This window comes from Cydia pomonella, chromosome 3 (genome assembly GCF_033807575.1).
Source record: "Cydia pomonella isolate Wapato2018A chromosome 3, ilCydPomo1, whole genome shotgun sequence".
In the NCBI taxonomy this organism is placed as follows: Eukaryota; Metazoa; Arthropoda; class Insecta; order Lepidoptera; family Tortricidae; genus Cydia; species Cydia pomonella.
Window position 1 is genome coordinate 26,274,584 of NC_084705.1, and position 13,801 is coordinate 26,288,384.

Sequence of the window (13,801 nt, forward strand, 5' to 3'; positions counted from 1 at the left end):
GTCACGAGAAATGAAAAACATAAATAGAAAATTGCTTTATAGCTTTATATTTTTATTAGACTTGTTATTTAGTCGACTAGTCCATAAAGAATGGATATTCTGTATTATTCTAAGTAGGTACGTGAATTTCTTAATTACGGATACTTATAAGTACAGCCGTTTAAAATAAGGACAAATTGATAAGATACGGAGGTAGAATTCCCCAAAATATAACAAAACCGGCGTCATTTCCGCTAAAACAACCACTTGAAACGATATTGACAAGGTATCAGCACAATCTAGCGAAATCACAGTATTAATCACTAGTCATATCTTAATTAATAGACACGTTTGATAAAAATGTGTAAGTATTTTCCTGAGGTATAATCGCTGATAATTTATCCGATATGTATATATAAGTTTGACCACTACATTAAAGAGTTAGTCAAGCAGAATGGAGCGTTTGCTGGTTCTAGTATTGTTGGCGGCTGCGTGGGCTCAAGAGGACGTGCTGCCTCTGGCCGAGCCTTGTGACGCTGAGGCTTGCCAGTTGCCCGCCTGCAGGTGTTCTGGCACTGATATTCCCGGTGGACTTAACGCACGGGACACGCCACAAGTGAGTACAATCAGACCCTGCCTATGAAGCCGATGGTCCCGAGTTTTTTAATTTATTTTTTATACTACGTCAGTGGCAAACAAGCATACGGCCCGACCGATAGAAAGCAGTCTCCGTAGCCTATGTACGCCTGTAACTCCAAATGAGTTACATGCGCGTTGCCGACCCTAACACTCCGCACCCTCGTTGAGCTCTGGCAACCTTACTCACCGGCAGGAACACACCCGCGGTTTTCTGTAAGGTGGAGGTACTTCCCCAATTGGGCTCTGCTCTAGATCTGGAATGGCATCCACTGTGCTGTGCCCTACCACATAAAGCGAGATGACATTCACAATGCCCATACCTCTCTTTTGGTCGTAGTTTAAGGACGTACCCGGGTCCAAATCCTGGTAAGGGCAATTAATTCGTGTGGTGAGCACGGATATTTGTTCCTGGGTCATGGCTGTTTTCTATGTATTTAAGTATTTATATATTATATTTATCGTTGTCTGAGTAGCCTCAACACAAGCTTTCTTGAGCTTACTGTGGGGCTTGATCAATTTGTGTAAGAATAACCAATATTTATTTATATATATTATAAGCTGACAAATAGATAGTTGCGATATAATTAGGCTAAAAGAGCGTCATCCTAAATAACTTTTTTCTCAGATCTAATAAACTACAGTGATCCTCCTCCATTCATTTAGCTATTTAGTTTTCGAAGTTACCAGACCGAGTAAAAAACATATAAATCATATTCTATAAGTCGCTCAACGTTTTTAACTCTAAAATAGTGGCAGCTTATTTATATACAGGGTGGGCCATAAGTTTTAGCACTTTTGAACAATCGTCAGAAATAAAACAATACATGTTTTTCTATAATTGAAAAAAAAAAAACAATCTAAAAAAAGTTAATGCAATTCATTTAAAATTACATCACCCTAATAGCCCCCGTTTTGTCGTTGGCACTTCTGCAATCGACTATGTAAATTTAAGAATTTTGATTACTGTCAAATAAATATGGACCAATTATGCTCTTTGCTGATATGCCAGCACATAGGTACTGTGGTTATAGGTGAATGAAGCGGCTTTTAGTGTTTAAAGCGAAGGTTATCTCTGCCCAAAAGTCGACACTTGTGTTTATTAAAATATGTTGGCTGTGTAAAGAAAACACCCTGACCTAAGTAAACAACAAAAAAAATCTAAATCTTGGAACTTTTACTCCACACTCCACACTCACACCGCAAAATTTGATGCACTATAGAGCTCTGAAAGTTGATATTGTTATACATAATAAAATACACATTTCAGGATTTTTCGTAAATTTAGTGGTTAAGTTATTCTATTCGCAACAATTTTTGACCCACCCTGTACAATTGATATAATTAACTAAGCTAAGCCGAAGTGATTCGACACTCACTCCTGATTTTTATCAATTTCACTTGAACTTATATCTCTGTGCATGCGTACAAAATCGATTCATCATATTCATTTTTTAGTTTGTCCTGTTAACCTTTGATGACGGTGTGAACGTCATCAACATCGAAACCTATCGCGACCTCCTTTACGACCGTCACAACAGCAATGGCTGTCCAGTCGGGACTACCTTCTACATCAACCACGAATATACCGACTACACCATCGTGAACGAGCTGTATAACCAAGGTCTTGAGATTGCGCTGCACTCCATAAGCCACCAAACTCCTGACACCTATTGGAAAGAAGCTACCTACGATGACATGAAAATGGAATTTGGAGACCAGAGACTCCAAATGTCGCATTTTGCTAATATTCCGATAGATGCTATTAAAGGTAAGAGGTGTAATTTGAATCATCTTATTAATTATAGGCAAGACAAATTGGTTTATAACATATTTTTCTTTGTGTCATGTAAAACTTGTCAGCACCTATTAAAAATTCAATACAGTCTTGAGTACAGCCTTTCCCATTAATGGTAAATTACATTTATTTAAATTTAATATCTTTTTAGAGTTGCGTAGTCATCTAGAAACCCTTATAGTTTTGCCATGTCCGTCTGTCCGTCTGTCCGCGGATTTGCTCCGTGGTCGGTCGTTAGTGCTAGAAAACTGCAATTTGGCATGGATACATAAATCATAAATGGTGACACAGACTGTAAAATAAAAACTGCAAAATATTTTAGGGAACCTCCCATACAAAATGATATTTTTTGATTTATTTATTTTGGTTTGACCCATTAGTGTGGGTATTGTTGGATAGGTTTTTCAAATCGAATAAGGAATTTCAAAAACCATTTTTTTGTAAAAGTTAATATTTTCGGAAATAACTGCTCCGAAACAAAAAATATGTGCCTTCCCCATCTAACTTTTGAACCATGGGTCCAAAAAAATGTCAATAACATTATTCATCCTTACTACGACAGCAATCAGTTGAAACGACAACGCTTAACAATGATAACATTGTTATCAACTACGAGTACTAGTAATTCTTACATGTGGACAGGACATTATGTTTGATACAAAAATTTCTTCTGCATTTCCAGGTCTCCGAATCCCATTCCTGCAGATGACTGGCAATGCTTCCGTCCAAGTCATGGCCGACTTCGGACTCGAGTACGACTGTTCTATGCCTACCATCAACCAGATTAACCCAGGCCTGTGGCCGTACACCCTCGACTACGCCTCTACCCAGGATTGCGTTATTCCTGAATGCCCCACTGCGTCCGTTCCTGGAGTGTGGGTTCTGCCTATGGTCAGTTGGATCGATTTGGGCGGGTTCACTTGCTCGATGGTTGACTCTTGCTTCAGTGTGTAAGTATTTTTTGCTAATTTTTAACTATTTCATGCATATTTTTGTATTAAACTAATCATGATAGAGCTTTTTTCATGATATAATCTTCGGCTGTACCTTAAATTGTTGTACCACATCCTAATAAATAGGAATAAGTTGCTGATAACTGAATATTTATAGCAAATTGCCATTTAGGAAAAAATCTCGGAAATTATTGTCATTTAACAATTATCTCTGACAGGCCTTCCCTGACTGATGAAGACGCCTGGTTCGAGTTCATAGTAGACAATTTCGAGAGGCACTACACGGGCAACCGCTCGCCTTTTGGATTCTACGTCCACCAGTGGTACATCGCAAGTTACCCCGCCATCTACAGGGCTTTGGCAAGATTCTTAGACATGGTCAACAACCTACAAGATGCTTTTGTGGTAAAGATTATTGATTATGCTTACATTTTACGTACTTCATTTTCTCACGATTCTATTTCATCTGGAAACCCTTACCTCCCTTTTTTAGAAATGCTTCGTTGTATTTTTTACCACTCATAGCATAGCTTTAATCTGGATAACATGTAAGTTATTAAACACATTTAAACATTTAGGCTGATTTGTAAGCTACCTTAGATTTAATCAATTAATACCTAAACAATTCTGATCGTATCAACCCATATACATTTTATAATTAAATCTGATTTTTAGTACCTTGCCCACTGTAGCTTAAACCGTGTAAACCATGGATAGTTATAATCCGATGTTATGTGTTGTCGAGGGAGTAAAATAAAGAGCATACAATTATCCAAATGAGATTTATTAAATACTAATCCTAACTAAAACTATACTAAAACTAGAAGGGCGCCAGGAGAGATTTGGTCTGGTGTCCGACCGGGGTTCTCTGCCTACCCACTGTCAGATCGGCTAGGTCAGTCTTTATGCGCCGCGCACTGATGCGCGTCCACCAAAAAAGGGCATTACGGTACGCTAAAATAAACACAATTCTAATTTACTATGATGGCTACAATAATCAAGATTACATTTGATATCTGACTTTATATTGTATGTCTTACGCTAGGACTTACCCCTTGGTGAACAGTTTATGGCACTATATCTTTAAAAAATATCACTCTCACAAGTGGGATGTCCAGATAGATTTATTTTCCATAAATTTCGATATGCAATTTCGGCAATCTTAATCACTACACGAGTGGAGGATACGTGCTTCGTCTTTGGTTTCTAATTCAAATCTGTCCGTTATGAATGCAACCGTCAATTCTAAACAAATAAAACTGATATTTTTAAAAACCAAAGAAATAAGGAAAAAGTTAATCCACACCGGGGTTTGAACCTCGGTCGTTCCGATTACTAGTCCAAGCTCCTACCGCTGAGCCACGGTAACACTTAACAAGGTGGCGTAAATTGATTATCAGTTACAACCACCCGTAGTATGGTATATTGATGCAATGGAATGACAACCTTAGCGTTAATACGGATAGTCTAAAATCGGCTAAACTATCTTAACCATTACATGCCCCGTCCCTCAATAAAATAAATAAATTCCATTTATTTATTTTTTACAAAATAGGGCTTAAGGTCTTTAATGTGCCAGACCCCTATGTTCTTACCGTATTTATTATTTAATCTGTAAACAATGTCTGACAATTTTGCAACAATAATTGCTTTCTCGAATTTAGGCGCCAGTTTAGCCATGAACTTATCATTCGCATTCGACAAACATTTAGTACGTCTCCAGACTATATCCCCTAACTGAAATGTTTCTAATCGCCTTTTAGCATTGTAATGATTACTACTCTTATACTGAGTCCTTCTTAATCTTTCTTGCACCTCTTTAAAAATGTTATGTCTTTGTTTAAGGCTCTCTAAATAACACGTCCTATCTATTGCGTCAACTACCCCTAATTCAGACACAGATGGCGTTAGTGTAGGCACTGTTAAATTTGAGACGGAGGTCTCCCAACCTAAGAACAAATAAGACGGGGTATACTCCGTTGTTTCGTGCACCGCGGTTCTTATCGCATGACCTAACTCATCTAAATGCATGTCCCATTCATTGTGCTTTTTAGAATTCATATATGATGAGATCATAGTTCCAATTACGCGGTTGACTCTTTCTGTCGGGTTACTCTGTGGATGATAATTAGGGGTGTACAAAATCTTCACATTATTTTTTATGGCCAATTCCTTAAAAAGTTGAGACACAAATTGCTTTCCGTTATCACACACTATAGTCTTCGGAGCACCGTAAAGCAAAAATTGTTTCTCTACAATCTCACACAACTTATCAGCCTTCCCAGATCGAAGAGGAAATAATAAGGTAAACTTACTAAAAACGCAAGTGATAACTAGTAACATAGTGTTGCATTTTTTGCTTTTGGGAAAAGGGCCCATATAATCCATAGCTATTTCTTGCCAAGGGCCTGTAATTTCCCTATGTTGCCCCATATGTCCTAAAGGTAATTTCTGTGAAACTTTACGACTGGCACAACATTCACACTCATTTACATATTGTTTAATGTCTTCTAACATGTTATGCCAGTAAAACTTCTGTTTAATTCTAAAAAATGTTTTTCTTATTCCCAAATGGCCAGACGTGGGAGTGTCATGGCATTCCTGGAGAACCTTTTCGCGCAGGGATTCTGGCACAAACAACTTCCAATCGTCTTCCCTATTCGGAAACTGCTTCATCGGTACCTTCCTGAACAGAAGCCCATCCGAAACTTTCCAATCCGGATTATAACCCCCTGCTGTAACCTTTGCCACTTTTTCCTTATACCACACATCCTTATGTTTATCGGTAACTTCGATTGCATTTATTACACAATCAGCCTGTGCTGCCCCTCGAGATAACGCATCAGGCACTGTGTGACACTTTCCTGGTCTATGAACAATCTCAAAGTCAAACTGCTGCAATTTCATGGCCCAGCGCGCTAACCTCCCGGGCGGGTCTTTCATTTTATGCAACCAGAGTAATGCGCTATGATCGGTTACGACTGTAAAATGAGTACCATCAACGTAGGATCTAAATTTCTCCACCGCATATACCACACTCAAAAGCTCCCGTTCCGAAGCCGAGTACTTCATCTCCTGATCATTCAATTTCCGACTCAAATACGCCACCGGTCGTTCTACATCATCCGTTTTCTGACACAGAACCGCTCCCACGCCCGTATTTGAGGCATCACATTGAATGATAAATGGTTTTGTGTAATCTGGGCAAGTTACAACTGGCGTTGACGTAAGTAATGTCTTAAGATTTGACCAGGCTGCTTCTGCTTCTTCCGTCCAAGTAAGCTTTTTATTCTTCTTACCTTTTGTAAGATTATGTAGTGGCGCTGCTACCTGGGCAAAGTCTTTAACGAATCGTCTATACCAACTGGCGAGACCTATAAACCGCTTTAATTCCGTGAATGTCTTTGGTCTGGGAAAATTTAATATCGCCTCTACCTTTCCAGGATCTGTCCTGAGACCATCCTTATCTACAATATATCCCAGATACCGCAGACTAGGCCTTGCAAACTTGCATTTATCTACATTAATAGACAAGTTAGCTTCCTGTAACCTCATCATAACCTTCCTCAAAAGAACAACATGATCCTCAAAACTGGCCGAGCAAATCACAATATCGTCCAGATATGCCCAAACTTTGTCACCTTCTGCATGAAATAAAATATCCATAAGCCTCTGTTGGGTTTGCGATGCATTAACAAGCCCAAATGGCATAACCTTAAACTGAAAAAGACCTCTACCCATGACCGCAAAGGCCGTTTTCTCCTTACTGCTGTTCTCTAATGGTATCTGCCAAAATGCCGACTTAAGGTCGATCGTGCTCAAAAATCTAGCATTGCGTAAATTGTCAAGAATATTGGTTACTCTTGGTAAGGGATACGTATCTCGTTTTGTAACACGGTTAAGCTGGCGACTGTCTAAACACAGCCTATTGTCTCCATTTGGCTTCTTGACAATCAGTACAGGCGAACACCATGAACTATGCGAAGGCTCCACCACATCTTTAGCCAGCATCTCATCCAATTCCTTTTCTATTTCCTTATTTATGACCGGCGAAAAGTTGTATTGTCTCTGGTGAACAGGCTTATTATCTGCCGTATCAATAGTGTGCTGTAATATTCCTGTTCGCCCAAGACCAATACCCACCGTTTGTTTCATCTCTTCAATCACACTGCTTAAAATTTCCTGTTGCTCAGGGGTCAGATCTTCCCTAGCTACTATTGCTGGAGCATTAGCTTCTATTGCTCCTATCTCTGCTTCTCCATTGTTGAACATCCTGTCACTCTGAAACTGCAACTCTATCCCAAATTCTTTAAAAAAATCCTGGCCTAGTAGTAACTGTTGCCCCAATGAAGGCATAATCATCACTGGCACAACCTTGAACTGGCCGTCGAAAACTATGGGCACATCAATAATTTCGGTAACTTTATGCCTCATGCCGCCGGCTGTAGTCAGTTCTGTCGTATCTATACTAGTGGATCTAAGACCAGTCGCGCTAAGAGCTTCTGCAAAGGCAGGATTCATCACGGTCCGCATTGCTCCGCAGTCTAGTAAGCCCATATAACTGTAGCCTAAAATATTTAATTTTACGTATGACCTATTATCATTATGTTTCTTAACTACCAACGGACACAAGTCCTCGGCATCACGTGCAAAGAACTTTCTAACCAACTCTAACCAACCCTGCCATTCGGTACTACCACGCTCGAGGGAGAAATTCAATTGGCAGACTTCGAACTTCCCCCTTGCTCGTTTCCCTTGCAGCCACACTGGTTAGATGTTGCGCCAAACCTTCCACACTTATAACAAAACAGTCTCTGCTTCGGAACAGAGCATTCCCTAAAAACGTGACCACTCTCTCGGCAATTCCAACACCGCCGCCCCTGCTGGTCTGAACCACGACCCTCTGTAAATTTCCCCTGCCTCATTTCGTCTATCTCCTTAACCTCCACCTTTGGTATGGCCACACCCATTTTATATGCCAAGTCTGGTTCTAAAGTACCCGTCAGGGCTTTTGGCTGTTGAAAACTATCACAGTTTATCTTAGTTCTCTCTATAATTCTCAGAACATTCACCATCTCGAGCACCGACCCAAAGTTATCCCTACAAATAGCTTGCTGATAATAAGGTTGTAGATTTTTGAGGATGATAAACACCTTTTCATTCTCCGAAATCTTATTTGGTAACCGATTGAACATATTCTGCATGACTGAAATGTAGATCAAAACCGGTTCACTAGTCCCTTGTGTTCTAGCCCTAATCTCTGCTAGAAGTTCCTCCTGGTAGTAAGGCTTCTGAAATGCCCGTTTCAAAAGTATGACCAGCTCTTCCCAGCTATCCGCGTACTCCCTATTAGCTCTGTACCAGATTAACGCATCCCCTTCAAAAAAGTCCACAGCTGAACGCCATAAATCATTATAAGAAGCATTTCTCGCGTCCATCAGCTCTAACACCCGTTCTAAAAAGGCATTTACACTCAAGTTATTTCCTCCCGAAAACTTAAGCCCCCACTGATAAATTGGTACTAACTTGCGTTTTGGCACGTCCTCATCAATAGTCGACGATCGAGCTAACATTGATTTACCGCTTCTATCTCCAAGCCACCGACTGCCTGCAAACGTGACACTACGGTCTCCTGTGCCCTGCTTTATGCATTCCATATGAGGGTCTGACTCACTCCCGGCTTTCCCAGACGTACTCGCTTGGCCTTCTAATTTCTGGATTATTTTTTGCCCTAATTCGCCTAAAGTGGCCTGCAATATCTCCTTATCCGACGCTGTTAAATTATCTTCCTCTACAATATCATCTTGCCCCTCCAGTTTATTCAATAAACCCTGACAACTTTGTAAAAGCCCCTCTTTCCGAATGCGATCATCCTCAAGGTCGTATTTAACTAAAACTAACCTATTCTGTACGTGATACAGCCTGGATACTAAACGTTTGAACAAGGTCTTATCAGGCTTGCCTGTCAACTCGGATATGTAATTCGAGAGAACATTTATTTTTGCAGCACAAATCTCTAACTCATCTTTAACTGACTCACCCTGAGTACCTATAAGCTCGCCAGCGGGGCCTAGAGCTAGATTGGATAGCAACAATTCTGCCAATAATTTCTTAAGCACTGGCACCGTTGACCTTAATTGTACACCTCGACGTGCCAGTTCAAATTCCAACTCATCCTTCAACAAATAGTTAGGATCCATATTTTCAAAAAGAGAACCCGTTATAAATACAATTAGAAACAAAATTAAATAGGTCTCAACTTTATCCTAAACACACACTAAATAAACAGAAACTGATCTAATTTCAAAAACTTTAAATTTAAACACAATAAAAACGAACTTTCTCGCTTAAACAAACAATAACTCTTAAACTATCTAAATTAAACCCACCCGCAAATAAAAATACGTAACCTATCTAGCACAATCACACGTAAGGAAAAACACTTAAGTAATTAAAACTCCTTAACTAATCTTTAAACTATAGACCACTGCAAGTAATAACAAAAAAAAACTAAGATACAAATCAAATTTCTAAAAACTATGCTAAAACAACCAACATTGCAACTAATATTGTATTCGCAAAACAACAACGGCCGAAGCAACAAAATGCAACACAAAAAGTTCACTGCAACGACCTTTGCCCTCCGACTACCGCTCGACAACTAGACATAAATTTTATCGTTGGGCGCTATTTGTTATGTGTTGTCGAGGGAGTAAAATAAAGAGCATACAATTATCCAAATGAGATTTATTAAATACTAATCCTAACTAAAACTATACTAAAACTAGAAGGGCGCCAGGAGAGATTTGGTCTGGTGTCCGACCGGGGTTCTCTGCCTACCCACTGTCAGATCGGCTAGGTCAGTCTTTATGCGCCGCGCACTGATGCGCGTCCACCAAAAAAGGGCATTACGGTACGCTAAAATAAACACAATTCTAATTTACTATGATGGCTACAATAATCAAGATTACATTTGATATCTGACTTTATATTGTATGTCTTACGCTAGGACTTACCCCTTGGTGAACAGTTTATGGCACTATATCTTTAAAAAATATCACTCTCACAAGTGGGATGTCCAGATAGATTTATTTTCCATAAATTTCGATATGCAATTTCGGCAATCTTAATCACTACACGAGTGGAGGATACGTGCTTCGTCTTTGGTTTCTAATTCAAATCTGTCCGTTATGAATGCAACCGTCAATTCTAAACAAATAAAACTGATATTTTTAAAAACCAAAGAAATAAGGAAAAAGTTAATCCACACCGGGGTTTGAACCTCGGTCGTTCCGATTACTAGTCCAAGCTCCTACCGCTGAGCCACGGTAACACTTAACAAGGTGGCGTAAATTGATTATCAGTTACAACCACCCGTAGTATGGTATATTGATGCAATGGAATGACAACCTTAGCGTTAATACGGATAGTCTAAAATCGGCTAAACTATCTTAACCATTACAGTATCTACCTCCAATTTTATTAATTAAAATTTACAAAACGATAATTTAGTCATATTCCCCTTTTTAGAAATGCTTCGTTCTACTTTTGATCCCTCATACCATAGCTTTAATCTCGTTAACACTTATGTTATTAAATACATATTAAAACATTTAGTTTCATTTGCAAGCCACCCCTAAGGACTTTATTGACTAATACCTTAACAATTCTGATCGTATCAACCCATATACTTTTGATAATTCGCTCTGATATTTAGGACCTTAGCCATGTAAGCTCATAGCTTAAACCATGTAAATTGTGGATAGGTATAATCGTATCTATCTCAGATTTTATTATTAGACAACGGAATTATAATATCTTCCTGGTAATTCTAGGTAAACTCGGCTGAAGTGATCGCCTGGGTGAAGGATCCCGTACCAGTTAATGAATACAGGAGCCGGCCATGCAAAACCTGGGAACCAACCACGTGCCAGCGACAGAGCTGCGGCCCTCTCACCTCAGACCACAACGAATGGGTGAGTAGGACAACATCACAACCATATCTAAACCTACCGCGAATAAATTTGAGCGTTGGAGAGGCAAAGAGACAAACAAACCAAGTGAATTAGAAGTGGTTGGTGTTGGAACTGTGGCTCTCTCAACTCGGACCATAATAGATAATAAATAAGTGAATATGACAATGATAAGAAATTCAAACTACATCATAAAGTATTAAATATATTATTAAAACGGGTCACTCGCTTATTTTAAATCAAAAACGCTCGACATGTTTCACTTCGGTTACGGAGTAGGTCACAGTAGTTTTGTTATTAAAATCATAAAGTATCTTGTTAAAAATTTATCAAAACCTGAGTGGCAAGCACAAGCCTATCCCAGAGTCACGCCTCTTCCTCTTACCCCTTTTCAATATTAATGTTTTTTTTATACTACGTCAGTGGCAAACAAGCATACGGCTCGCCTGATGGTAAGCAGTCTCCGTAGCATATGTACGCCTGCAACTCCAGAGGAGTTACATGCGCGTTGCCGACCCTAAACCCCTCCCCCCTCGTTGTAATGTGAACGTATTATGAAAGTACTGTGAAAGTTTACTACCTGTAAAGGGAGACTATACTATAGGGAAGAGTTTTCGCTTGCAAGCAGTCCATAAGACTAAAGTATGGCGACGATAGTAGTTTGCACATGAATAAGGGCCACTTGCACCATTCAGGGTTAGTCACTAACTCGGAGTAAACCGATAAAGCAGGGTTAAATTGTATTGGTATTGGTAACTCCGTTTAACCGGTTAACCCCGAGTTAGTGCCTAACTCTGGGTGGCGCAAGTGACTCTAAGAAGTTCACTGTGGACTGTGGATCTTGATAGACAGTTGCAAGACGTTAAAAAATACTGAAGCCACACATACCCACCCACCAAGCCCCGGCTATCCATTTTAATCTAGTTACTCGTGCCGCATGAATTCTTTTTATAGCTTTGTCATGGCTTGTTTAGTATATACTTAAATGTACCATGATGGAGACCGAATTGGGTTAACAAAGCGCGCGTTTTTCAAGATATTAATACCTAAAGACACACTTTAAAAAATGTTTCTTCTTGTTTTAGGGTGCATATTGGATGCAGATCTGCAACGCGTGTCCAAACACATACCCATGGTTGGGAAATCCTCTCGGTCAATAGAAACTGCTTTATGGACCTGGAAGATCTATCGAAACAAAAAGAAGGAAAAGAAGATAGGTTGGGGGACAACGAATAAAATATAAATTTAAAAAACCACCTACAAGTCAAACTTTGAAATGAGGTTATCAAATTAATCAGAAAATTTACTTTAATAAATATAATACATATAAAAATAAAAGAGCAAACGATTTTTACTTTTTACCATTACCCAGACTATCACATATATCAATATCGGCGATCCGATCATTAAATTCTTTACAAAACGGTAGCTCCTAAGAGTATTTAGTTCGTATATGTAGATTTGTTAAAGAAATTAATTTGCTTCTTCTGGACACCATAATTATGTTTCTCTAGACACCATAATTATGTTGGTAATCCCGAACTTCAGGCAGAATAAAGATGAGAGATCCTTTCGAAACTGTACCTACTACCTACTTACTAATTTTACACTGTTACTGCTGTAGCGCTATTAATAATAATTAAGTAACATATGTCAGATCGAGCTTCTTCACTGTATAAATATATTATACCCGTCGCCACAGGAACTTAGAAAATAGCGCAAATTATTATCATATTACTCAGATTTTTCATGGTTTACGAGTATACTTAGGCCTACCTTTTCGCTGCGATTTCCAGTGGACTGCTGCTGACTCGGTAATTTCCTACTTGGTTTCTCCTAGCAAGGCTAGATCGTCTGCGTACCCTATCACCGTATGCTTCCCATGCCATTCAGTTCTAGCCCGATATCTAGTGCAAGAACTTTTTGAATGGCATATTCTAAGACAACATTGAAAAGCATACTTAGGTGACAGAGCATCTGCTTGCTTTAGTCCGGTTATATATGAATTTTACGGGATTATATTTTAGACACGAAATATATTTAAATACTATTTTAGTAAATGAAATAATCGTATGAGGAGTTATTAAAAGATCTCTGAGAATGATTTGTCGTATGAATTATTTACTTATTATGTAATGTTTAATAAGCCCGTATTAATGATTGAAACAATAAAAAAATCCCTAAATACTGCCTTAAAATTTATCTACTAGGTAAGTCGATAAATTTTGCGAGCCCTAATATAACTCTGCTTATTGGTAGTGTTATGAAAGTTACTAATAACATCCTATTAAAACTTTGTACTACAAACAGACTTATGTACAAGAGAACATTACAAGAATTAGGGCTAAAATTTTGTAAAGTGGTACAGAAAATGGTTCGTTACCTATAAATCATGAGGATATATATCATCCGTGCGTCTATATTAAGAAAAAATAAGTAAAACTTTGTGGAAAACGTGTCTT

At 38.8% G+C, this 13,801-nt stretch overlaps 1 protein-coding gene and 1 long non-coding RNA gene across 2 annotated transcripts in view; one reads left to right on the forward strand and one right to left on the reverse strand.

Moving 5' to 3' along the window:
* LOC133516428 (uncharacterized) overlaps positions 1–13,801 on the reverse strand; it is a 452,437-nt gene that overhangs the window by 209,180 nt on the left and 229,456 nt on the right. The gene's annotated exons all lie outside the window — the stretch shown is intronic.
* LOC133516417 (chitin deacetylase 8-like) lies at positions 419–12,684 on the forward strand. Its single transcript, XM_061849342.1, has 6 exons — positions 419–595; positions 2,074–2,386; positions 3,096–3,363; positions 3,585–3,771; positions 11,202–11,342; positions 12,425–12,684. Exons 1-6 carry the CDS (start codon positions 434–436, stop codon positions 12,497–12,499), a joined length of 1,146 nt encoding a protein of 381 aa, XP_061705326.1. The 5' UTR covers positions 419–433; the 3' UTR covers positions 12,500–12,684.

Coding starts and splice junctions, on each gene's coding strand:
- LOC133516417 (XM_061849342.1), top strand. CDS start 434: ATGGAGCGTTTGCTGGTTCTAGTATTGTTGGCGGCTGCGTGGGCTCAA. Junction 3,364..3,584: donor GTTGACTCTTGCTTCAGTGT/GTAAGTATTTTT, acceptor TATCTCTGACAG/GCCTTCCCTGACTGATGAAG. Junction 11,343..12,424: donor CCTCAGACCACAACGAATGG/GTGAGTAGGACA, acceptor TTCTTGTTTTAG/GGTGCATATTGGATGCAGAT.